The sequence below is a fragment of the Mustela lutreola genome, chromosome X (genome assembly GCF_030435805.1).
Source record: "Mustela lutreola isolate mMusLut2 chromosome X, mMusLut2.pri, whole genome shotgun sequence".
Taxonomy (NCBI): Eukaryota; Metazoa; Chordata; class Mammalia; order Carnivora; family Mustelidae; genus Mustela; species Mustela lutreola.
This window is the reverse complement of record NC_081308.1, coordinates 17,253,568-17,281,515: the sequence shown is the minus strand read 5'-3', so window position 1 is coordinate 17,281,515 and position 27,948 is coordinate 17,253,568. Positions and strand designations below refer to the sequence as shown.

At 36.1% G+C, this 27,948-nt stretch overlaps 1 protein-coding gene across 5 annotated transcripts in view; it reads right to left on the bottom strand.

Annotated features, from left to right (window-relative positions):
- CNKSR2 (connector enhancer of kinase suppressor of Ras 2) overlaps positions 1-27,948 on the bottom strand; it is a 288,218-nt gene that overhangs the window by 55,134 nt on the left and 205,136 nt on the right. For all 5 annotated transcript variants that reach the window (XM_059157335.1, XM_059157332.1, XM_059157333.1 and 2 more), the window contains 4 exons: positions 8,928-8,976; positions 8,311-8,483; positions 5,447-5,520; positions 5,091-5,162 (listed from right to left, as the gene is read on the bottom strand). In XM_059157335.1, coding sequence (XP_059013318.1) covers positions 5,091-5,162; positions 5,447-5,520; positions 8,311-8,483; positions 8,928-8,976 — 368 coding nt within the window. The remainder of the gene's footprint in view (positions 1-5,090; positions 5,163-5,446; positions 5,521-8,310; positions 8,484-8,927; positions 8,977-27,948) is intronic.

Genomic DNA, 27,948 nt, shown 5'->3' with positions numbered 1-27,948 from the left:
TGAGATCTTTTTCTCCTAAAAGTTTATCTCCTGTGTCAGATGGAAGATGATGTGCTTTGAAGTAAGTCATATATTTCAGCATTTATGCCCAGCGGTATTCACTGTGTAGAAGACTGTTAGAATATTTTGAAAAGGGGAGACAGTTGTGTCTCTCACTGACAAAATCACCTCCATGGATATTTGAGCTTTCATTTTAAGAATAAGTCACCTAAAGCTCAACTTTACTTTGATAATTACCATGTAATTATCACCTCAAGTATTTTGGGGAATTGAAGAAGGGACTGGAACAGAAAGGGAATAAAGATTGATCAAATAAATTCAGTAGCATATACTCCCACACTCCAGAAAATTACAAATGATAAAATTACAAATGATAAGAAGTCAACTTCGTGATGAATAACCTTTAAAAAATGACTCTAATAACTAAGAAGAGTTCAAAATTGAAATTTACTCTATAGGTCATTTGTAGTGAGAAAGGTGTTGAATTTGTACCTCAGGGTAATTTTTAGCACTTTTAAGAAAGACCTGCCTGATGCTTTTTGGCTGAAAATGATGATAATAGCACCAGAGGAACATGTATTATTAGATTTTAATCCAGTACTTCATACTGACTATTTTAAAAGACATCACTAAAATTTCATTTTGTCAGACGTTTAAAGAACAATGAGTTCCTTATGAGATGAATCAGAAAACTAAAAAGAAGCTTCCTTGATTTTTCGGTGCAACAAATTTACTAAATGCCTGATATATGCTGAACAATGAGCTGTTTTAGGGGCACAAAAATGAGTAAGATATAATTCCTGCCTTCCGTGAGTTCCAAAATTGCTAAATGTCAGAAGACAATTGAAAAATTTGACTACTTCTCAGCAGAAAAATCCGGTTCTTGATAAAAACTCTTCAGAAAGTATGTGGCTTACTCAGGCCAGTGTCTACACACACAAAAGGCTGAACACCACACAGCTGTTGGTGCTGTCTTGGATAAGCTTGTCCTTAAAGCCTCAGCTAGAAGAGGCTTATGTATATACTTGTTGCAGTATAATTTGGTATGTAAGGCCATGATAACAGGAGATATGTATTCATTAACAGAGTCGAGAAATATTTCATGAGAACCTATGTCTGCCAGGTCCTGTTCCAAGCACCAAGGATGCAGAGAGAAACAAAACAAAGTGTCTGCCTTCACATAGCCTACATCTTAGTGAAGGCAACAGACAATAAATAGGGATACAAATAAACATATGTCAAGTTAGTATCAAGTGCCATTTACAAAAACAGCTAGGCAAAAAAATTAGAAAGTCAAAGGTCCTAGGAATGGGGGGAGGCTATTTTAAGAAAAACTGGTTGGGGATACAAGCATTGGATTTAGTGATGGGGAAGCACTTTAATACTAGGTCTACATTCAGCACCTTACTGTAACACTAATGTTTTAAAACAAGACAATATAGGTAAGGGGATATTGAGCCTGAAGTGAACATTCTCATTAAGTTGTCAATAACTGAGAATAATGTATTGAGAGGAAAAATCTGAGTAAGAATTATGGGAGAAATGTACAAATAGTAATTACCAAATAGAAATGGATGAATCCTCACAATTGCAAGGACATATGTGCTGACACGATAAGGAATATATACGCCAAATGAATTCAGTAAATAAGTCTCAGAATACTTGAGAAACATGATATTTTGTTTCCTTCCCACAGATTTCACAAAGACTGGCAATTTTTTTTTTCATGTTTCAGTGCTCATTTCTGAGGAGGAAACAGATGGATGGGGGTGGGGGCCTCAAAAGTGTTTTTGCAAATTACCTCACAATCAAACTTACAGCTGCTCAGAAAATAGAAGGTGAGATTTTAATATTCCATGTGTATATATATATATATATATATATATATATGTATATATACATACATTTTGGTATATGTATATGTATGTATATATATAGGTATATGTAAATTTGGGTGTATGTATGAATGTGTACATGGTATATGTATGAATGGTTATATAGTTATATGTAAATTTGGGTATGTGTATGTCAGAAATCACTATACTTCTAAAATACTTATGCTAGTACTTTAGAAATCAAGAAATAAGCAGATAAAGCTCATATTTATATTATAATTAGCATAATTATAATATTATAAATATAAAATCTCTTGAAGACTTAGGTACATTCCTTTAAAAGGTTGTATATAGAATGAACAATGCCCAGATTATCTTGCTGCTATGTTAACAATCAGGCTATAGAACAAAATTGTTGGGGACATCTCTCCCACCACTGATTCTCTGTTTATTTCCAGCACTGGCATTCCTCCTTTCTATTAACAGGTAATTTCTAAAAACTTGTCTATTCAAAGTAGACATTGGGAATATGATTATAAAAAAAGGAATAAAAACAATAAAAGTCCATTATACTTAAATTTTTAAAAAGATTCACTATTTCAGGGTAATGCAGTTCTGAAGGTTATAATATACCAAGCAAGTATAAAACAGAACTCATAAATGTATGATATGGAGATGACATATTTGATCAGATCCTTTTTTTTCCCTTTGACTCATTGCTTAGAAAAAACAAAATGAAACACATGGGTTTGGTTTAGCTTTTTCTATGAGATCCTGAACCAGATACATCCATAGGAGTATTAGGGAAAAATAGTGACATGACACACTTTTGAAATTTTTGCTAACATGGGGCAGGGAGTGGAGACCAGGAATGGTTTCTAGTTCATAAAAAGGCATTTTCTTTCTTTTTAACAATATTTTATTGAGTACGCACGAGCAGTGGGAGTGGCAGGCAGAAGGAGAAGCTGGCTCTCAGGCCAAGCAAGGAGCCTGATGTGGGGTTCGATCCCTGGACCCTAGGATCATGACCTGAGCTGAAGGCAGCCGATTAACCAGCTGAGCCACCCAAGTGTCCCAAAAAGGCACTTTTTAATGCCTAAAAAGACCCTGATTAACATGTTTTATAAATAATTAAGTTATGCTAATTCTTAGATAGAGGTGATTGTGTTCTAGTGTATCCATCTTGTAAGATGGGATAATGTTCATTTTTAAAAACTAATTCTGTTTGGTCATGATGTAAACCCTTCATCTTTATCCTAAGGGCACTGAGCTCAACATGTGATAAAACAGAGAGTGAGTGACTACAACAGTAGAATTATAACATTATTGAAATACAAAATAGAGAGTTACAACTTCCCCCCACATCATGAGCATGTGAATAAACATTTTCATTTTGAGAACAAATTAAGGAGAAAAGGCTCTCCAAACTCTAACTGCCAGAGGTGAAATTTCAAGAATTGCAAGATAAATCCAACAAAGATTGTGGGAAGTACAAGAAAGATTCAGTTCCCTTATTAATAATAAAATATTTTATCAAGTGTTCTCTATACTTGTTTTGTCATTTCCTTGTATTCATATTGCTTTGGACAAACTGTTCCTTTACTCCCAAGTGTCAAAAAAAACCCACAAGATTATTTATAAAAGCATATTAAGTGTTCATTTAGTGTGCTCAAGCACATTTATAAAGTTGCACAATTTTGTGTTTAAAAATATCTGGAGGGGCGCCTGGGTGGCTCAGTGGGTTAAGCCTCTGCCTTCAGCTCAGGTCATGATCCCGGGGTCCTGGGATGGAGCCCCGCATCTGGCTCTCTGCTCAGTGGGGAGCCTGCTTCCCTTCCTCTCTCTCTGCCTTCCTCTCTCTCTGCCTGCCTCTCGGCCTACTTGTGATCTCTCTCTGTCAAATAAATAAAAATAAATAAATAAATAAAATTTAAAAAAAAATCTGGATACTGGGGGCGCCTGGGTGGATCAGTCAGTTAAGTGTCTGACTCTTGGTTTCAGCTCAGGTCATGATTTCAGAGCCCCACCTGGGGCTCTCCTCTCATTGTGGAGCCTGCCTAAAACTTTCTTTTTCCCTCTTCCTCTGCCCCTCTCCACCCTGTTCTCTTGCTCCATCTCTCTCTCAAATAAATAAATAAACCTTAAAAAAAAAAAAAACCAGGATACCAGTTTTTTTGGAGACACACAAAGAAAGGTAAATGGGCTAAGAGCCCAAAGTACATAAAAGGAATATGTATTGCCAGCAAACACTTAAATAGCACTTATAATTGAAAAGGCACTGTTCTAAGCCCTTTATGTGTGTTCATTTGCTCCTCACTATAGTCCATTGGGTGGAGATGGTTATTATGACCATTTTTAAAAGGGGCCAATACCTGGCATAAAGAGGTCCAGTTCTATAGCTAAGGTCACACAGCTAGTAAGTGCGAGAGCTAGGATTTGGACAGTCTGGTTCCAAAGTCTATGCTCTTAATCACTGTGTTATGCTGCCTCTCCCTAATTGTTGTCAAGTTATATATGTCATGTGCACTGCCTATGGAAGACCTGTGAAAAGGAAAAATCTGAATCTTAAATCCAATTTCTGTAAGTCTAGAAATGAGAGATGGGAAAGGAAGGAAAAAGAAGACATCAAATTCATAAAAGTTAAAGTGGAAACCTGGTGCAGAATGTTATAGATGACGGAGATATGTATATATGTAAAAATATATATATATTTCTTCCTCCCCTCCAACAGCCCCAAATAACCATGTTGCCATTTAATCACTTGGCAGTATAATCTTGTCCAGTGATAGAAGAAATATGACAAAAAGAAATACTAATTTTGCTTAGGACTGAATAATTGAGATGGATGTTGTGCCATAAATGCTCAGCACTTGGAAATGTCAGGGTTTTTTTTTGTAATTATCTTTTCTCCCCACCTGGAAATAAATTTGAAGACACATTCTTGAAATGGACTTTTGAAAAAAAAAACCTTTTTTTTTTTTTTTTTTTTTTTTTTACAGTGGATTTTCTTTTAAGGGTCTATATATGGATTCAGGCACATTTTTTGTAAACTCGATAAATAGTCAACAGGTTCATTTTGACCTTTAAAATGCTGTTCTCTGAAATTAGCTAAGGCTAGATGCAGCTATGCCCGAGTCCATTTTATTTTAAACTGATCGATCATGGTGACATTATTCTCTAACATTAATGTGGAAAGCTTAGAATTCTAAGCCTAACTGACTTTCTAAGTGCTTTGAAATTTAAGTAACATTTTACCTGTTCATATCATCAAGATGTTCAGCAGCAAAATAAAAGCTTTTGATTTTAGGATGACAGGCTTTGAATGCACTGAAAAAGGAAACAAAGTACACTTATTTTATTTCAAATTGGGAATAAGTTAGAACCAATAATTTTTATGGGTAAAATTATCTCAACATCTAACCTGAGTTCACACATATAATGCTTTTGCCATGATGACAGAAATCAGTAAAAAACTCAATTTTCTGCCCACAAACTGCTTTCTTATTACCTCAATTTGAAAGCATTAGACAAGTAACCTATAATTTAAAAGCTAGAAATTAAAAAAAAAAACCCTTCTTTTCTCTCCCTCTCCCCAAATAAAATCAACTTACTATTTCTTGCGGCATTCACTGGCTCTATCAATTTTAAATTCAGGCAGACTGATGAATCCTTCTGCTTTTTCATCCTAAAGAGGTAACACTCTTATTTAGGATATTATACACAAAGGGTTGAAGCTGATAATGCTATGTAACTATGCTGTAAAAATCTATACTAATAAATCTGGTCATTTAATTTTTAAAATTTGACATTTTTGAGATTATAGTCCCACTCTTATTTGTTATATTCTATTAAATTGAAGATATACTTTAAACATTTAGACCACTACAAATTAGGATATACACAAAAATTTTGAAAAATACTTCTTATATTAGAAATAGAAAATTCTTTAAACTGTCAAAGTGAAACATGTTTTATAGGTAATTTTCTCACCAGAATGCTTACATACTTTTATAACAGATAAAATAACTTCAGTCCACATTCACCATTCATAATTTTCTGTAATTTTTAATGTTCAGATGTAAAATACATCAAAGTTTACTAATTCAATTCCTTTTCTGCCTCTAAAAATGTCTTTTCTCAAACCTGAATTAAGTATGCTGTGTATTCAAGATTTTATAAATGAAATAAGTTAATTTGATCTTCAAATATCTACCTTCAAATATCTACCTATGAATGCTATATATATAAAAGTCATTTTCTACTTGAACAATTGAATGAAATGCATAAAATCCTCCTCCCTCTAATGTGGCAAGGAAAAATGAGACAGGAGAGTTATCCAAAATCTTATGTTAGATATAAGTTATTCCAATTAGGTTAAGACTACCTTTGGCTAAATAATTTCATTTTTGTTTTCCTTTTCATGGACACGACCAGGCTCCTCGGAATTTTACTCCTAAACTCTGATCTGTGGTGTTATCAGTTCATGGCTCCTTGTATATCAAGTTCAAGTGATACTATACCCCTATCTGCTATCTCAAAGAAAAAAAAATACAGATTCTTAATTCTTTCAGTATGTATGTATAAATGTAAAACTTAATAAAAATCTGATATTACTGATAGTGACTGAAATGTATGTTATAAAAAAAGAGAGTTTATGACTTTTTCAAAATTTTTCAATATTTGAGTAGTTTTTTCTTACAACTTTGAGGTAAATGCAATAATTTCAAATCTCTTTTTCGATAAAAAATAAAAAATTATATCAATTTTGATGTCTGCTAGATCAATCTTGATATCTTTAACTTTAAAATTCTAAATTCTGAATGATTTAAAATATTTTTGGGATAGATAGTATCTTCCCCTAATGATGTGATGAGGGATTTTTACATTTCTCCTAAAAAAGCACGCTGGTATTCTTATTATGCAATGGAATTATTCATTCACTTCTCACAAGGCTAACACAGTAACAACTCTAAATGAAACTTAGCTACTGTTCAAAATAAAAAAAATAATAAAATAAAATAAAAGAGTCTTATATTTTTTTCACTTACATTTTGAAAGAATATAATATAGCATACAGCAGACAAATCTGCAAGTGAACTTAAAGAGAAATGAAGACTATATTTTGATAACTTTTTGGTTGGCATACAAAAAGTATTTGATAGATGTTAAATGAAAGTATTGGAAAAATTGTTTTTTATATATAAAATAAGATACACTTAGTGAAATAGAAGGCTTTTTATGTAATTGTATGATTGATTGGCACAGATAATATCAAAAGCACAGAAAATAACTAAATCCTTCTATATAATATTGGCACTTATGTTGATAGCAAAATGTTACTTTAAGATTTTACAAATGAAATATGAGGTCAATTTGAAAAATATTACTAACAGCATATTACGGAGTACTGGGTGTATGCCAGGCATTGTTCTAAGCGGCTTTACATGAACTGATTCATTTCATCCATATGATAGCCCAGTGAGCTAGGTACTATTATTACTCTCCCTTTTTGTAGTTGAGGAAACTGATGCATCAAAACTCAGATGGGTTAAATCTATTCTCTTAACCATGAAAAACACAACTCCTCTAGACATTTTGTTATAGTAATAAGCACAATTATGTTAAATTATATTTCAAAAATTAATCTTCAAATGCAAATTGATGAACGTCCTAACATTCATTTATTTAGCTAGCACACTCTATTAAACCATGTCCATTTTTTAAGAAAACAAGTTAACAATAGAAATTATTGTTAAAAAAAATCTTACTAAGGTGAACTGAGAGATAACTATCACCAAAGAATGAAAATAAATGCAGAGACAAAGAAATGTCAACAAATAAGGTATACTGTTGCATATCTGTTGTGATAGGTGGTAGGTTATGATATAATTACTCTGGATAAATATCTGTTTACTGCAAATGAAACAGAAAATCATAAGAACAATTTAAATATACTATATACACTCCCCTTCCCTAACCCCTCAATTGGGCCAAATGAAATGAATACTTGCAGATTTTCAAAGCTAGTCTTCTAGTTCACGTTTTCTTTAAGAAAAACAGATTCAAGTGCTATTAATTTACTTAAATTATTAAAGAACTTTGTTCCTCCAAGAAAACAGAAAAAAAATTTAAAACCTCGAGCAAAACTGAGATATTTAAAAATCTATTTCAAATTCCATGTATAATCCTTCTAGTTAAGCTATCACTAGAATTAGTTTGGAATTTTGAATTAGATACACAGAATTTTATCTGTGTTGTATTTTTAGATATGTTGCCACATTTGAATAATTGAGACAACTCTTTCCATAACCTAAAATGCAATCATTTTAAGAAGGCAGATTAAAAAATAACTAGTGGAACTCTCCTGAATTGAAATTAAGGTGGTTATATGATTTTAAAATTTAAGTCCCCAAATGGTGGTTCTTTCGGTTAAAGACAGAAAATGGATGAGAAAACAAAGTGTGCTTTGTCTTACCTCCTCATTAATATACCAGTATAGGGATGCATCCTTTAGGACAAACCAATATTTCTTCCATTTCTGTGAAAAATAACTCTTTGCATCTTTCTTTTTCCAAAGCCAACCTTCACAGTCACCTCGGCCAAGATCTTTGCAAGAAATTCGTCTTTTGCTCTTGCCAGCTATAGGACCTAAAAGATCATAGTGGGTAAAAATGCTCTTTAAATTTCATACAAGTGTGAAGGTAGAAGATTAGTCTATAGCTCATAAAGATAAGTCTGGGTACTTAATAACCTTAAAAATTCTTATTTTTACATTGTATCAGAATATGGAAAATATGGAATATGGAAAACTCTATGGAAATCTTCAGTACCTTTGCCCCCACCTAAGTGACATGCAAAGGAATCAGGAGTGTGTAATCCCAGTCTCAAAACCCATTGAGACCTCTTATTGTAAATGGTACCCCTTCATCATAATTGACTTGAAAGAGAAGCTGGTCTTGGCAGCTCTTGCTAGGGGGTTGTGATCTTCCAAACCACCATGGGCTCAGGCAAGAGAGGATGCGTGAAGTATGCTGGTGATTATCACGGTGCAAAATAAATAGCTATAGATTTCATTTCATTTCTTTTTCCTACCTTTGTTTTTCTTCTTGGATTTGTGCTGCAGTGAGGACTGCTGAAATGTCTGAAATCCAAGGAAGGGAAGAATGTTATTTGACACTCAGGGTACCATCCACAGTGCTAGCATGCTGTACAGAACTCTCCAGAGCTGAACAATGACTCTCAACTCAGGCCAGAGAAAGCATTTTCTTTCTCCAAAGACTCAAATGAAACAGAAAAACTCAAAACAAATTCATATAGATCATGTCATTTAACTTTCTAATCTACCATGAAGCAGGAGAAGATATGATCATTGTCTTTCTTTTATAGGCAGAGAATGCAGGGCACAAAGCAGTGGTAAAACTCAGGGCTCTTACATATATATATTTATACATATATACATATACATATACATATATATATGCATATACATACATGTGTGTGTGTAGTACTACTTTTTACCCCTTTTAAAAAACGGGTTTATTGTGCTTTCCCAGGCCATATCTCATTTGGTTCTCACAAGGGCTTATGAAGTAGTCAGGCAAATAGGACTTTCACTTGTTACTTTGAAGTTCATTCCCTTCCATAAGCCACCAGCACTTGAGTGAATGTTTTCTTGTCACACTTCTGTTACTAGGACTAGGAAGTCATCTTCGTGTAAGTGATGTCAGTACCTCATCTCCAATGATCTTCATTTCTCTCCTCAGATACCGATGCCCATGACCGGGTTTGTTACCTTAAGCACACCCCAATCACCGCCTCTATTACTGACACTTTATGTAGCCCAACAGCTCCGACCCAGTCATTTTTAGAAAATCTTCACTGAGGCATCCAGTTTGTCGACCTTACCAGCCTTTAGTGTCTTTTTTTCTCACTCAGTTTTCATGCGACATTAAAATCATTATGTTGAGCTATATGCTCTCTTTGTCATACTTGTCTAGCTAAACAACCATCTCAGCTAAACCCATCTGCTAAATGTCTTAAGAGAAAAACCCACAACTGTATTAACTGGTCTAGCTTTCAGTGACTATAAATCATTGGTTCTAGTCAGTCTACTAAGCTACATTTTTGTTCACTGGTATAATGAGGTTAATTATGCTCATGTGATTAGCTAGCTAACAGGGTACAGAGATAGCATGTGTAATTTCAATTCACAGATATGCCTTCAAAACGACTTTTAGGTAACAAAATCTTCCTCTTTACAACGGTATGCCTGTAAGGGGTAATTGGATTTTGCCTACATAATATTTGCTGGTCTCGGTTTCATGCAATACATTTGTATTTTGTGACATACTTTTTTATTTGGTTTCTTTGTTCACAAAATAACATTCTACTTATATAGCAATTTTCTTGTTTTGTGTATGATTTACTTAATTCTCATGAATGTGGTATTACAGATGGATACCAGTCCTAAAGATAAGGATCAGATAATTTGCTGATGTATAGTGTAATCCAGAAATAATCACCCTCAAAGCAATAGAAACATGCCTGTACGTGGTATGTGTGTGTTGACAAAACTTTGCAGGATACATGGCTACAGAAATTCATAATAAATTTTGTAGAGAAAACAAAAGATAAAACCTGTTATGCTGTATTGATTTTCCTAAGTGCACTCTGTTTCACAATAAGAGCTCAAATAATAACTCAGGCTAGTGTACTCAAGTACAGGTAATTTACATAGAGTTATTTTCCCTAAATTGGTTTGTCTGTCAGATTACTGATTGTTTTTTTCCCTTTTGTGTTTCCAGAAGGACTCATAATAATCTTACAGTTCATTATTCTTAAAAAATGATAAAGATGGGGGTGGTTTGTTTTTAGGGAGCTACATGTATAATAGACAACTCAAAAGAATTAAGTTATATAAGGTACCTCCTATGCCTTTTGCATGTTATTCCTTAGATTAAAATCTACACAAAACCATATTTTATGCTCTCCAGGCTTCTTTTTTAATGAGAATGATTTTCTTTCCCCATAGATGTGTTTTCATACCATGAATGCAGAGTGTAATCAGTGCACATCCTGTTGAAACTCAGGAACTCTTAGGCACACAATATAGATTTATCCAATATTCAAAGAAGCAAAGCCATAGATGTCCTTTCTAAATACTACAATGAAATTATCTTAAGAGAGATTTTATAATTTTTCCATATGACATGACATTTTGTAAAATAAGAAAATGAATTGAACTACAGTTGAAACTTGAACAACGTGGGATGTTAGGAGCACCCACCCTATGACTTTTGACTCCCCCCAAAACTTAACTACTAATAGCCTACTGTTGGCCGGAAGTCTTCTTGATACTGTGAACAGTTAATTAACATATGTTTTGTATGTTATATATATTATGTCCTGTATACTTCCAATAATACTTTTAATTATTTTTCAGTATTTCTAGGTGATGTAGTTTGTCTGTGAGTTTTTTCAAATTTTCACAAATCTCTAAAAATTTTTCGAATATATTTATTGAACAAAATCTACACGTAAGTGGACCCATGCAGTTCACATATAAGTGGATAACCTGTGTTGTTCAAGGGTCAATTGTACATGCTTTTGAAAATAATAGGAAAAGCAGTGAAAACTACAGTTAAGGAAATAGGGCTCTAGAAGAGAGTTAACATACACGGCTTCAGGCTGCTGTCTCAGAGCGGCCTGCTTGCAAACTTGGTCTCACTTATCATCTGGGAATTTGGCTGGTGAACAGTTCCTTATGCTGACATGAGCTTCAATAAGCAACAAGACTGTTTTGCTCACCCAGGGCCTAAACACCTGTTTTTCTTTGGGGAATCTGGAATTTTTGTAGTTGCTAGACAGAGGATGTCTCTATGACCAATCCAATAAAAGCCTTCGGTGCTGAGTCTTTAATGGGTTTCCCTGGGCAGAGACACTATACACGTGACTGCATTTTTGCTGCTTGGATGAGAATGTATTCTGCATGATCTGTCACAAGAAGAAAGTATAGGAAGCTTGCACATAGATTTCTCCACGTCCCATAGGTGTCTTTTTTCCTTACTGCTCTGACTATACCTCCTTGCTGTGTCACTGTAGTAAATCTTAGCTGTGGGTAGAACTACATGCTGAGTCTTATGAGTCTTTCTAGTGGATCACAGAACATGTGGGTGATCTTGCGGAACCCTGAAAAAGGCTCATATTCAAAAGAGCCTTACAAATTTATATTAAAAATTGTTCATTGTTCATATGTATAAATAATCTCCTGACAGTGAAGGTTTCCTCATGTCATCAGCGACAGGGTGATTAAGCACTCCTGAGGTGCAAATCTATAATTCTGTGGAGTCTTTTCTAGTAGAACTGATGGGATTATTCACTCTGAATGACAAATATTTAATTGATGTCACTTTTTTTCAGTTTCTAATGATATCATGAAAATTTTCACAGAAGCAAGACATTAAGAACAGCCCATGACTATAATGGCTAACGCAGCAGATCATATAAGGTGCTATGACTGAAAAAAAAAAAAAAAAGAGAGAGAGAGGCCTGAAATATTTGCTTTCATGATGAATGCTTTTCTCACGACAGTGGAAATTTACAATATATTTTATTTTTGTGTTTTTCTTATTAGCTTCAGATCATCCTTCTTCCAGTTTCATGCTCAAGTATATCCTTTAAAAGTTCTTTCATAACAGTCTGTGTGAATAGCAAACTCTTCTAGATTTTTATGTTTGAAAACATAAAAATCCTTCACTCTTGAACAATAACTTAGTTGGGCATAGAATACTGAGTTGAAAATCATTTTCCTTCAGCAATTCGAATAGATCACTTTATTTTCTTTTGACATTTATTGCTACTGTGAAGACATCTGTGGCTACTCTGTCATTTGCAGAAGTTGTCTTTAGTCTCCCAGTAGCTTTTAAAATATTTTTCTCTTTATCTCTGATATTCTGCAATTGTACCATGAAGTTTCTAGGTTATATTTCTTTTAAATAATCCTATTTCATATTCATTGTGTGTCTTTGAAGATATTATTTTTCAAATTCTGAACATTCCCAGGCAATATGTCTTCAAGTGTTCTTCTTAAGCAGTCTCTTTTCTCCCCTCTAGACCTATGTTGACATCTCTCAATTTATCAAACATGTATCTTTCATATTTTTTATCCTCTCATATTTCTGCAATGCTTTTTAGGTAAATTCATTCTGATGTCTTCTAATTTCCTGATTCTCTCTCTTATTGCATCCAGTTTTGGGTTTGCGCTATTTAAAGAGTGTTTATTTCACTGACTATATTTTACATATCCAGGATGTCAAGTTGGTATTGGCTCTTTTGAAAATCCACTGTTCTTAGTCATCCTGTTATTATTTTAAAATTAATTTTAAGTGCTTTTTCCATAATTTGTATTTAGTAAGGAAAGAATCACTCAAGTACAAGTCATAGTTCTGGTCAGTGGCTGTTTTTATTCAAGTTCCTTTTTCATGGGTGAGCAAGCTCTTCTTGCTTTCCCAGTTGGTTTCACCCAGCAAAGTCAATCCTCAGTTTCCTGCCATGGCTGCAGGCCATTTGTTCCCTGATATTCATTACAGTGGACTCCCAGCCCTCTTTACTTCTTTCTGGACTCAGAGCCTACCAGGTATATGGCTTTAGTTCCCATTTATCACTGAGAAATTTTGTTCTTTTTTCTGGTCCTTGGAGGCTAGATATTGCTTTTGACCATGATCATAACATTTTATGTGTTTGGAGTAGGATGGGTGTGTGAGTGTTTGTGTCCGTGTGTGCATATTTAAAGCATAAGTTCATAATGCTTATTGACCACCATAAATAGATTCCCTTTGTAAGCATTTGTGATGATTAACTGCCTTTAAAATGTATTTTTACCTTATTTCCTAAATTATCATTTAATAAAATCTTTCTTCTTAAAAAGATTTATTTATTGGGGCACCTGGGTGGCTCAATTGTTAAGCGTTTGCCTTCCGCTCAAGTCATGATCCCAGGGTCCTGGGATTGAGCCATGCTTTGGGCCCCCTGCTCAGCAGGAAGCCTGCATCTCCCTCTCCCATTCCCCTTGCTTGTGTTCCCTCTCTCGCTGTATATCTCTCTGTCAAATAAATAAAATCTTTTTAAAAAACTAAAGATTTATTTATTTATTGAGAGAGAGAGCATGAGACAGTGCACGAGCAGGGGAAAGGGCAGAGGGAGAGATATCCTCAAGAAGATTCCCCACTGACTGAGGAGCATGATGTGGGGCTGGATTCCAGGACCCTGCAATCATGACCTGAGCTGAAACCAAAATGCCTAACTGACTGAACCACCCAGGTGCCCCTCAGTAAAATCTTTTTAATGCCCTCACTAATACTTTCTGTTTATTGTAGTGAGCAACTGGACAAAAGTTCTTTGAACTTTCTCCCTAAGAATGTCTACAAACTCTGATCTTTGGTAATGTATGACTTCATATTATTAGCCAGGACTTCTTGACTGAGCTTCAGGTTTCCTAACTCAATAGACTGAATGTGTACAAAACTAAGCTTATGATATCCACCACCTGTCATCTAATCTGCTCCTCTTCCGGTCTTCTATACTTAGTAAATAGCAATTCCATTCCCCCTACCCCGACAGGAGTTCCCACCCAGAATCCTGAAGTCAACCTTAACACTCTTCTTACATCCCACAGCCAGCTCATCAGCAAGCTATATCAGCTCTGTCTTAAATATATGTTTACAACATGACTTTTTCTTACTGCCTCTACTAGTAGCACCCTGGTCTAAGCTACCATTGTCCTTTACCTGGATTGCTGAAATATTTCTTCACTGTCCTACCTGTCTCTGCTCTTACCTTCTTTATTTTTAATACAAGAGCCTGAGTGATCTTGTTAAAATATGATTTGAATCATGTCATTCCTCTACACAAAACTTTCAACTGGATTCTCATCCCACTTTGAATTTGAATGCCAAAATCCTTGCAATGGCCTTGAAGGCCGTATGGCTTGGCCCCTTTGCCTCCTATCCCTACCCTTGCTAACTTTGTTCCAGTCACACTTGCTATAGCTGGAGCATACGAGGGCCCATTTTATGCCCTTTAGTTTTGCTATTCCCTTTGTTTGAGATGTTCTTTGCCCACATGTTGTTGTGGCTCACTCCCTTAACTTCTTCAGATCATAACTCAAATGCTTCCTTTTTAGTAAATTCTTCCCAGGCTTCCCTATCTAAAATTGTTATTCTCATTGCTCTCAATACTTCCTGTTTCCCTTCCCAGCTTTATTTCTCTCCTTAGCATTCAGCATTACTGAAAGTACTTATATTTCTTGTTTACTACCCAGCTTTCCCTCCAAATATAAATGGCGTGAAAGAGGAATTTTGTTTATTTTATACACTGCTTCATCTTCTGCTAGAACAGGGCCTAGTGCAGAGGAAGTGCTCAACAAATACTGGTTGAGTGAATGGAAGTTGAGCAAACCGTCAGCAAAGAGCATAGGATATAGTCTTAATCGGGCAATGGTTTTAACCTGAAGAAGTCCTTCAGCAGGGGAAATAAACAAGTCAGGTTTCTGTTCTCCAGTAATCCACATATAGGTCTGTTCTGAGTAGGTCGTTTCTTCTGGTAGGTAAGAAATATTTCTTTATATCCCTTTTACTTTAGTGCTACTTGCACTGAGACAGTCTTAAGGCACTTAATAGTTTAAAATTGAATTCAAGATGTGGCTCGCAAAAGGACATTAAATCTGTGTCAAAAGATATATGTGCAAATAATAATATGATGAATTATGAATGGGTGCGTTGAAATCATAATTCTACCCATAAAAATAGAATGTGCTAAAATAAAAGGCCATTATGAAAGTATTGTTGATCCTCTACTTAACCATGGCAATGCATGCAACAGTATTCTGTTTGGCTATAAAAGATCCCTTTTTCAGACATTTGCCTGAAAAGACCATTTATCTTTTATTTTGTCCACAGATGTTCTGTTCAAACTCTATTCCCCCCTCTTTTAGATGAGGAAGTGTGGGGGAGGGTAATTTGGGTCATTCTTATCCTGAAACTTTCAGAAGCACTTATTTTAATTGTGGAAGAAAATGACAGTTTCTGTGTTACATTTTGAAAGCTCAGCTACTATTAAATTCTTCTCAAGTTGCAAATTGCCACACTTATGGAAAAATTTGCAATCAAAATACTCTCTTGTTGCAATATAGCAACTTCCTCTTACTGTAATTTTCTGCAAAGTCCCAACATTTCTGACTAGAAATGACTAGTCAAACCAATAGCTTATTTTCTTACACATAAGAAAAGAAGGTGCTTAGCAATTTGAAACACTTGGGATAAATGATAGCTTCTTTCACATATTTGATTTTTAAATAAATAAATGTCTTTGAGATTTAAATATTTCACAAAGAAAAGGATTTTGCCTTACTTTCTCATTATTTCCTGCTAGCAGAAAAAAGGGCCTAAAAATGAGGAAGTGGGGGTAGGATGCTATTGGGACTAAATATTAAATCAAGAACTCAAAGGACGAATGGATAAGGAAAATGTGGTCCACATACACTATGGAGTATTATGCCTCCATCAGAAAGGATGAATACCCAACTTTTGTAGCAACATGGACAGGACTGGAAGAGATTATGCTGAGTGAGATAAGTCAAGCAGAGAGAGTCAATTATCATATGGTTTCACTTATTTATGGAGCATAACAAATAGCATGGAGGACATGGGGAGTTAGAGAGGAGAAGGGAGTTGGGGGAAATTGGAAGGGGAGGTGAACTATGAGAGACTATGGACTCTGAAAAACAATCTGAGGGGTTTGAAGTGGCGGGGGGTGTGGGAGGTTGGGGTACCAGGTGGTGGGTATTATAGAGGGCAAGGATTGTATAGAGCACTGGATGTGGTGCAAAAATAATGAATACTGTTATGCTGAAAATAAATAAATTTAATTAAAAAAAAAGAACTCTTCCACTTATAAGACATAAGAGCTCAGAGCACAGAATTGAACAAGTGTCCTATTTGTGGTAGCCTGGTACATTCTGCTGCCTGGGAGAGCAACTGTGAAGTGAGTGGGATGGGGATGAGACACTGCGTGCCCACGGGGTCTCTGAGTAGAGCGGGGTGAGGCTGCTTGGGAGTCCATCAGTAAGGTTAAGCTGTCTTTATATTGACTGAAAATGCTTCCACGGGCTCTCAAAAATTAGTCTGCTTTTAAAAATAATGAGCATGCTAATAAATAAGCTATCAAAGAATGGAAAGGCAGTAATTGGGAGGGTGGAATTTAGAGGTCAAGCTCATTAGGTGGGACAGAAGCGGTGTTTCATCAAAAGAATATCATATGTATCAGATTCTAAAGGAAGGAAGTGATTGAATTTTATGCAGGATTCCATAAGGTGGTTCCTCTTTTTCTATGGGGTGGTAAGGTAGGAAGAGTAATTAGTGGTGAGTAGTTGAGAAGGGTAACAATAATCACCATGCTTTGGGGGATGCCTGGGTGGGTGGCTCAGTTGGTGAAGCATCTGCCTTCAGCTCACGTCATGATCCCAGGGTAATGGGATTGAGTCCTGTGCTGGCACCCTGCTCTGTGGGGAGTCTGGTTCTCCCTCTGCCCCTCCCCTGCTGGTGTTCTATCTCTCACTCTCTCAAATAAATCAGTAAAATCTAAAAAAAAAATCACCACCCTTGTGAAACAGGAACTGCCATTCTTGGATCATAATAAAGATCATTTATAGAGGGCTTCTCTGTCAAGCATAGTATTAGGGACTTTACATCAGTTATTGACCTTCAATCCTACAATAAATCTTGAAAGTAGTTATCATTTACCCCATTTTAAAGAAGAGAAAATTGAGACACAGAATGTATAAACAGCTCACTCAGGACCACACAGATAGTGGCAGAGTTAAAATTCAATCCCAGGTCTGTCGATCCCAAAACCTGTTCTCCTAATCACTCTGTTCAATCCTGCCTCCCAAATAAGTATTCTGTAGTCATAGTAACAATGTGAGAGTAAAGAAAAACTGCTTGTGATATGATAACTTCTACTTATGAAACCTCTCATGACATATGATGTAAGTACATGGCTATGTAGAAAGAAAGGATTCTAGGAAACAGAAAGATACTAACGGTAACACTTTATTATTAATGGATATCCAAACTGGAAACATTTTGTCAATTTTTAATTTTCATGCTTTGTCAATTTTATTTTAACTAACAGCTTGTATTGCTGTGTGGATTAAACTAAAGATTTGCATGTTTTTTGGGGGGACGTTAATCACAATATCTTCATGAGAGGAGCTCTCATGTTAACATTTTAATTTTGCAAATTAGATAGAAACTAAGGTACAGAAAGGTAATAAGGCTCTGCCAAGTTAGACAAGGACGAGACTGCAATCACATTTTATTCAAGCCTCTTAACAGTGTTAACTGAACTCAGTCTAATTAAAAAACCCTATGTCAATACTGATGAGGGAATCAGTGATCCAAATAAGGCAAGCCTGCCTCTCCACTAATTCTTTATACAGGAGAAATCTCTTGGAGATGATTCATGGTGTTATGCAATTTTTCACCTGATATGTAGCTGATTATTATGCAATGTCTTAAAATTACTTGGTTCACTTTCTCAAGATGTGGTTCCTAACTACTGTATTAGTTTCTGTGAAGGCAGAAGCCATCTGCTCTAGCTCACCAGGGTATACTCAGCTCCTACTACAGGACCTGACATATAATTATTTATTGAAAGCATGAATCAAACAGTTCCCGACCACATTTGTGTGCAGGACACCGAGGTTATGCGTTACAGCGTCTTGTATACAGTCTGTCAGCATATCCTGTCCACTCTCTCTTCAAAACATATCTAGAGTCCAACCCCTTCTGGCCACTTCCACTTTAGGGCCCAGGGCTAAGCCACTATCATCTCTCACTGGAATCGAGCAGATCCTCTCTCATCTCTCTGCTTCCACACTTACGTCAGCCCCTTCAGTTTATTCGCAACACACCAGCTGGAATGACACATTTCGAATGTCTGTGCTTCAGCAAGAATGGAATGCTTGGTGCTGCAGCAACCCTGGGGTAGGAATCAGGAGACCTGACTTTTAGATCTTCATATTCCAGCTCTATGATTGCGGTCAAGTCTCTGAACTACTCTTGACCTCCATTTCTTCATCTGCAACATCAGGGATTTGGACCAAATGCTCTGAAAATATCTCACAGATCACTAATTGTACATGATTCTGACGTAAAATGATGGGGGAAATGGCTATCCAATTATTGATGTTTTGTAATTATATATACCACAGTCAGCGTCAGTCTTAACACTTAATGGTAGATTATTCATTAGAAGATGCTTAAGTTTACGCTTGAGCTCCACCATGTATGGAAATAACTTTTCGTCAGCCACATTAGATACAGCTATTTTTGGGTGCTTGACTAATGTGTACAATTAACATAGATCTTGCATGAGACAGAGGCAGAAAGTCTAAACAGGTGAAAAGCAGAACCAGGGCAGTTCCTGCTCCTGATGCTTCTATTTGACAAGCTGTCAACGTCTGGGTGTCAGAGAAATCAGGGTAGGCTTGCCCATCTTTTGTGACAAAGAAACGTTCATGACTGGGAAAAACAGGGAACAAGATTTTCCTTCTGAAGACTACTCAATGACAAGGAAATTACATGTAAAAGAAAATAGAGAAATAATTAATATAAAAATAATCACCTCTATGAAGAACTCATAAAACCTAAGAATCTCAAACGAGACCACTGTATATGGCATGATAATGCTGTCAGCAACGACATGACTGAATTATAATTATTGAAAAATTTCCCTGGCTATTAACTTACTGGCTTTACTTAGAAGAATATGAAACTAACAGCTTTTCCTGGATACCTTTATATTTAGGTTTGTTGCTCTGATACATTGTACAAATTTTCTCATCATGAAACTTGCCATGTCAGTGTAATTCATTTCAAGAATGCTAGCTTTTATCTAAATAGCTTTATGGCTAAAAGTATGTTTATATCAAGCTTTTATTCTGAGATTTTTGCTTTTAGAGAGTAGACAAATTCTCCAAGACAACAATTTCAAATGTTTCTACATCTGCTAGTTTTGCTGCAGTTTTCTTGATCTGGAGATTTTCTTTTCTTACAAAAATCTTTCAAAGGGAAGACTGGATAAAAATAAAAGATAAATTTAGAAGGTTTTTAAAGTCACTTTATATGCAATTCATTTTATAATGTAATAATTGAGAAAGATAAACCATACTCTTTCTTCTCTTTCATTCTGAAACATCTAGTGGGACATGATTTTGAGATTAAGAAAGCAATACTGTTTTTATCTAACAGAAGGGAAAAAAGGACTTGGTGGGAAGTTATTCTTTTTTTTTTTTAAATTCTGTGTTTGCAGCAGGAATCAAATCATCATTATGCTATCAATTTAGATGGCATTTTCCAAAGTCCTCTCTGAAGTGCCATGCTCATCTTGTAAATGAGAAAACTGAGTAAGAGAGAGAAAGCAATTTATGCAATCTCAGATACGAAAAATTAGATTTCTACAGGGCCTGATGTGTGCTAACACTTTTCCAGAACTGGTTGCCTTAAATGCACCTAGATGAGGTTGGACTTGATCTCAGCCCGGTGCTGTGGACATTTGGGGAGTACAGTTGGAGGAAAGATACTAAGAATATCAGTGAGCTGCCGTATTGCCAGACCCTGCATCAGATGCTCCACATACACCATTATCACAGAGAGTCAAAGCTCTTACCCAATTGCAAAAACATGTGTGGGTGGGGGAACACAAAGGAGCAGAAAACACAGTAACCTTAAAAATACTTTTATAGCAAACCAAGAAGTGGATTTCACATGGATGTTTCTCACAGCTGACATCTGATAAAAAAGGAGGTTGTGATACTAAAACTCAACTACATGAAGGATCGGTTCAGCAACTGGCTAAGGTAACATGGTCAACGTGTTGGCCTTGTGGTACTCCTCCTCAGAGTACACAAAGGAATTCTTTAAGGAATTGGTGAATGTGTTGTATTAAGTGGAAACCTCTTTATGTAAATTAGATGTTATCCTAATTATTGCTTCTCTCAGTCAATCTCTTGATTGAAGGTAGATAAATGATAGTTGGAAGTTATATTTTCCAATATGTGTTTTGGAAAACTAAGCCAGTGTGCTGTAGGGATGATACCTTCAGAGAGATACACTGTACCTTGAGGCCACTCCAGATTTATGATCATTTAGAATTTTTCACTTGACCACTGATTCTCATGCTGACTGTCACTAGAGAATTTGCAAAGCAGATTTAACATGGTAGGTACCTACAGTGGCCACATAAAGGAAACATCAATGTAGTGGCTTCCTGTTGTGTCAACTTAGCAAAGCGGGGAACTATGTGTCTCAGAATTCCCTTCTCTGTATGGTTCTAGCTAGGGCGGTCCACAAATCAATTTGCATGAATTTTGGAGAACACAAGGGAGGAGGCAGCCTGGTGCTCTGAAGGCTGGACCAGGAAGTCACCCAGCGCCACAGCTCACACACATTGTCACTGCTCTGCAGCTGGGCCCGCAACTTCAGCTCTCCCAAGTCCCAGACCAAGAGTCTGTGAACTTCCACAGTGGAAGGCACCATCTGCGTTGCTAAAGTTGGAGGCAGGGTTCCAGTTTGGACTCATGGGTTCAAGTTTATCTTGCTCTCCCTGGCTTCCCATCCAGATTTTCTTCATGGCCACTGGCTCTGCTGAAGCATCTGAACCAGCTCCTTAACTGAGTGGGATCTATTCTTCCATATTACTTAGTGCTTCTTCTTCCCTGATTAGACCCCAACTGATACACTCATTAATGCCCAAAGAGGACACATGTTTTAGTCCTAGAAAGCTTTCTGACTTGCTCATCAGAAAGTAAATTCCCCTCCATGTAGATAAATTAATTTTTTTCCACATGGTATTAAGGATAATTACTATGTGCCCAGCAGAGTGGAAAAAAAAAACTTTATACACAATGTATGATTTACCTGTGAAATAGCTAGGTTAAGTAAGTAAGTATTATCATCTTTTTACTGATGAGAAACTGAGGTTCAGAAATGTGTTTTGTTTATACAGCTGGCTTCAAGCTCATGTTGTAGAAGTACAGCATGATTCTCGGCCGTCTAAATTGTAGAAAAGGCAATTCTCTTCTTTAATGCTGAGCCCTTTTACTCAGAGGTGGTTGGATACAAGAACCACTATCTCAAGGCCACTCCAAGTTTATGACAATAAAATAAAGTATAAGAACATAACTTAATCTCCCATTTCTTACAGCAGGAAAGGTTGCATCCAGTTAGTTTAAAATTATTTATATATTAAGAAAAGGAACTGAAATACTGATCTATTTCTCAACATTCCAGATGGTTTTGGGTTCAGGTCTGTTAAGATCCTGTTCTTGGCCTAACCTTGTTATTTGCAGTGATGTTAAAAAACAGATTTAGCAATACCATTTAGAACTGAGACTCTAGGGGCACTGGGTGGCTCAGTCGTTAAGCCTCTGCCTTCGGCTCAGGTTATGATCCCAGGGTCCTAGGATCGAGCCCCACCTCGGGCTCCCTGCTTAGCAGGAAGACTGCTTCTCCCTCCCCCACTCCCCCTGCTTATGTTCCTTTTCTGTCAACTAAATGAATAAAATCTTAAAAAAAAAAAAAAAGAACTGGGACTCTAGGTTGAGTTTGTGTACTTTGGCCCACTGCCAGTTGCTGTCTGAGCCAAAAGCCAATGAAGGGTCCACGGAGGCTGCAAACAATTTAGCACTGTTCTTGGAAAAGTTTTCTGCAAGAAACTAGAATGTAAAGTAGTCATTAACTTTGCCCTAAACTTCATTCTCATATAAGATATGGGCCAAGAGACACAGACATGGAGTTAAGAGGAATCTTTGTATGACATTTAGGTATACAGCAAATCATTAGACTTGTACTGTGGAATCAGGATGTGCTAAAACAGTCCAAGGGGTAATATATTTAGGAGTTGGGTGAAGAAAATAATGTGATATAGATTATAATTCTTCAGTCGGAAGAGGCTTTAAAGAGTTCTAGGGGTAAAATAGTTTTATCTGGATTTTCATTAAACTTGAGATGTTTGATTAATGAGTTATGGTGGTGAAATAATGTGGTTAAGATGATTATGGGAGCAAAAAATGCCTACTGCCAACAGAATATGAAGATATTTTTCTGAGGCTATAAAGCTGGAAGACATAGGCCTATGATATGAGAGAATGAGGCTTCTTTGATCTCAGTGATCAAGGAAAGTATGTCCCCAAATATTGACCTTAATAACCAAGCCAAAGACTTCTCATCACAATTTAGTTTCCATTTTATTTTTTCACAGGGAACAAGGAATTAGTAATCATATTCAAACTTAATAAATTTCAACTTAATAAATTCCTAATTTAATTCTTTTGAGTCCTGTTTTGCATGATGCCTCAGTAATGAAGCCAGATTTTGTGTTTTGCTTCCTGGCAGCCATTATCTAACCAGGAACTAGTTGAATGAAACCCATATTTGTTCAAACATGAAATGGAAAAGATGGGCTTCAGTCTAAAGTAGGGCGTCTTAACAGTTTTTGAGTGTGGCCCCCTAAGACACACCAACAGATTCCACGGCCCATTGGTCCCCACTTTATGACTGTGTAAGTACTGTTGGGTATGGATGATTCAGAGTGTCATTTCTGGAAAATTGTGAGTGATACGAATCACAACATGCTACACGGTAAAAGCAAGCAACCTCAAACAAACGAAAACCACAAGTGATGAAGTGTAATGGTAGTCTATAATGAAAACGAAACAGCAACTGAAAACTACAGATAACTTAAAACAAACCCTAATGACATATCATTATAGCGTTCCTCCTGAAAATGGTGGGAACCTGAACCATCTACACTTGTCTTGTGCAGTAAGAGTGTGACTGCACTGTCAATTGCATGGATACTAGACTTTTTGGAGAAATAGTAAACTAGAATATTTGGTAAACTGTATTAATGCATTATTTTATAATTATTCAATTGATAGCTTCTTAAAATCAATAGTAGGTTATTAGTAAGCAGTATCTAGTCACAGATGAAAATGAAAATCTGTGTAATTATGATGTCTCATTTGCACATAAGAATCAAAAAAAGGACTTCATTTCTGCATCAAGTTTCACCTATTAGGAACACTTTGCCAAAGATAACCTATATGTGGAGAGTCACTGCTCCAGTAAAATGGCCCAATAGGAATTATTTTCACGATATGCAGGGGTTTACTAAATTTGACATTAACACTCTAGAAACAATCAAGTCATCCATAGGAATCAGAGAGTACATACAAATATGAATACAATAATGTTTACGATGGATATCCAACATGTCTGCAGGCATCCTGATCAAGAGAAACATCACATCACAGTGTACTATGGCTGTTCTCCAAGTAGGTAAATTCAAAATGCAGAAAAAGTGGTTGTTATAAATAACAGTTAGGTCAGAGATGGATTTTTTAGCCACTAAAATTTAGTTTCATCTTACTGTCATTGATCCTGAAACAATGGAGCCAAGTTGAGCAGCGATTAGACAAACCAACCTTCATGACTAGATAAATTTAATTATAAATGTTTATGTCCTGAAAAATACATCATATTTTGCATCATTGTGGTAATAATAGCTCTGTCTTCTCTAATTGATGGTAAAATACTTATGAGTAGAAATGGCTTTATTCACCTACAGATAGGAAATTTGGAGCCAGACTGCTTGAACTCACATTTCAGAGTGAGTTTGAAATGTGAGTTTTCCTTACTTGTGGTCACACAGCTAGAAAGTAGATTTCTGCTACTTTCTAGCTGTGTGACCACAAGTAAGGCAAACTGTGTATTTCGGTTCTGCAAAACAGATATAATAACAGTAGCAATCTCACAAGGTCAATTTGAGGATTCAGTGAGATTATGTGTATAAATGTTTAGCAATAGGAATTTAGTAAGCAATCAACAAAAGTCAGCTACTATTAACAGCAACACTTGCAATATTATTATTAGTTAATATATATTCCACAGCACTTAGACTGGGCTTTACGGATGGTCGAAACTACTAGAACTGCTATTTAAATTATGGTTTCTGTTTTTTTTTTTTTTTTTTTTTTTGAGAGACAATGTAGTATGCAAAGAGACAGACTGCTAATGTTCAAAACCCAGCTCTAGGGCACCTGGGTGGCTCAGTGGGTTAAGCCGCTGCCTTCGGCTCAGGTCATGATCTCAGGGTCCTGGGATCGAGTCCCGCATCAGATTCTCTGCTCAGCAGGGAGCCTGCTTCCTCCTCTCTCTCTGCCTGCCTCTCTGCCTACTTGTGATCTCTCTCTGTCAAATAAACAAATAAAAACTTAAAAAAAAAACCCAGCTCTATCACTTACTATTTATTTAATCCATATGCCTCAGCTTCCTAATCTATAAAATGGGGTTAACACTAGCACCTTCTTCATAGGGCTGTTATGAGGATGAAATGAGTTAAGATTTGTAAATTACTTAAAAGAGTATCTGTTTCATAATGTTCGTCTACTTGTAAAATTTTAAAAATGTCTTTTAACGGCTCCCCACCTCCTTCTTCCAGGGGTTTCACCAAAAATACCTTCACAAGTTGATGGGGATGGCTAAAAGTATTTATAAGAAGTAGAACAACAACTGAATGTTTGCCTTTATATCCTAAATAACTAAGACAAACCACATAAGTGTTAGAATGTTATGAAAAGAGTATCCAGATTTTTGAACACCTACTCTAAATCTGTTTTGAATAAGCCGTCTAAAATTACATTAATCAGTTTATGAAAGTATACCTGCATGTTGCCTGGATTCATAATCAAATTTTGCTTGTTTCGGCATCTCAGCATATATAGCATATAGCATATAATTCTGTTTATGAATTTAGCTTAACAGCTTTAATGTGAGAACAAGTTGTCATATGTGTATCTTATTAAGAAAAAAGAAGACCTGAATCCAAACATTCTTTACCTAAAAACTTTCATCACTACATTTGAATTTCTGTCTCCCTTTCTCTCCCTGCAACGCTCCCTCCCTCCTTCTCTCTCTCTCTCTCTCTCTCTCACACACACACACACACACACACACACACACACCTGCTGCCTGCCTTTTCTTCCTATGCTCTCAAGGTCAGATGAGGGCTTTGGCAGCTAACAACTCCTGCATTTTCAGACGGAGAAACAGTGAGTAGGTAAAATAAAATTATTGTCTTTTGAAAAATACCCTAACATGCTTGGCTGACTGGTATATCGTGACCTCCTTAGTGAGATGGCAGTGATAGAAAGAAAGCAAGTATGAGCTGGAACTGAAACTGAGCTGCAGTAGAGGAGGCGAGGTGGGGACTGACGGGGAGCTAATCCTCTTGCCCTAGTCGCATCTGTAAAGCAGAGAAGTCTTGTAAATCACCCTGATTAAAGGTGCAAACTGGGACCTGCTATGATAGGAAGCCCAACATGGTAAGTGTAAGTTACCAGGTACTTCCAATACCCTTTTAAATGGGTGGGTAGCCAGTGGTAGGTTGCACATGGTCTGTCTTCTGTAGCAGTAAACCAAGCCAGATGCTCCTTGGCAGAACTGCCAGTATGGGCAGGGTTCCGATTATTGGAGTGAAATGGAATGTTAATCGATAAACCAAGGAAGAATTTAGTTATATTGACTAGATAAACATGACAGAAGATATTCAGAGTCTGAGGGCTCTCCCCAGGCACATGGGACACAGCCTATTGTAATAAGTTCCTGGCGATTTCCACTATGATTACATTCCAACTGAAGGCCTGTTCGGGTTGGGCACAGCATGGAGGTAGCTGTTTGCAGGCTGAGGACATCAACTGAGAGATGGTGGGAATGACAGTGAGTTCCTGTCACATTCACTCACTTATTCATTTCTTTGTCTTATATTTACTGAACATTTATAAGATACTATACCTATATTAGGTGTTGAAATAGAGTGCTGAACAAAATGGAAAAACTTTCCTTTCTTGTCATGAACATGGACATGTCCTCCCTACTATGTATAAGGGAGAAAGACATTAAACAGATAATCACATAAATAAGTCTATAATTACAAACCATAAAAAAAGTTTTGAAGAAAATATAGAGGGTGCTAACAGACTTAAACAGGAGAAGCTGATTTAGTTTAGAGGGCAGTGATCGGGCAAAGCCCTTCTGTAATTTCAGGTTTAGATGGGAGTCAGCTGGGGGTAAAAAGGGGTAAAAGCAGTTTCAGTACAAGGCATAGCATATCACAAAGGAAAGAGATAGCAAATACTAGTGGATGGTCAGTGTAGTCAGAACATAGCGAGTGAGTTCCTTTTAAGCAATTTAAGGAAAATATATATACTGGAATAACAAATATATGAGATGAATAAAAAACGATTTTATAATACCATAAACTTCTCAATTTTCTTTGTTAATATATACACATTTCTGCTATAATTGCTAAGAGGAATGAATCTAACAGTGAAAGCAAACTGTATTTGCCTTGCTTTGTGTATTTTTATTGGGCTGCTTTCCAAAACAGACCGATGGGGATTTTAGCCTAGGTCTGTTTATGGGGAACCTCACTTCTCCTCCCCCCCACATCCATAATATAGTTTTTTGGTAAACTGTTCAAAGGATATTTAATGCTGATATAATCCTGTTATTAAATTCAACTAAATTTTGTCTAAATGTGAACTCAGACCACAGGGAGCTAGTATATTGCAAGAAAGATAACAGCCTATGAAACTCAGGACTCAATCTTCAGAGTTTTCTTCCACTGAAGTCTTAGTCCATTAAAATTAGCTGTGTGATCCAAAGGAATAATTGGTAAGAATGTTTAGTGGTTCATCATGAAGGTGATTAAATATTGATATTGATCTTGTGTTTTGGAACAATTTAATATAAGGAAAAATCCTTTAATTTTTAAACTAGGTGTGCATAAACAGATTAAAAAGCGAAGAATTCCTGTGAAATATAAGAAACAATCATTTAAGCATATGTTGTTTGGTCTCCAAGGTCCAGACAATTTTAACTATAATACTCATAGTCTGAACAATATATTATGCCAAAGAACTACTTGTGCTTTATAACAGCAGCAGATCTATATGTTTTTCTGAACTTAATGAAAAATAGTAACAGAGCAAAAG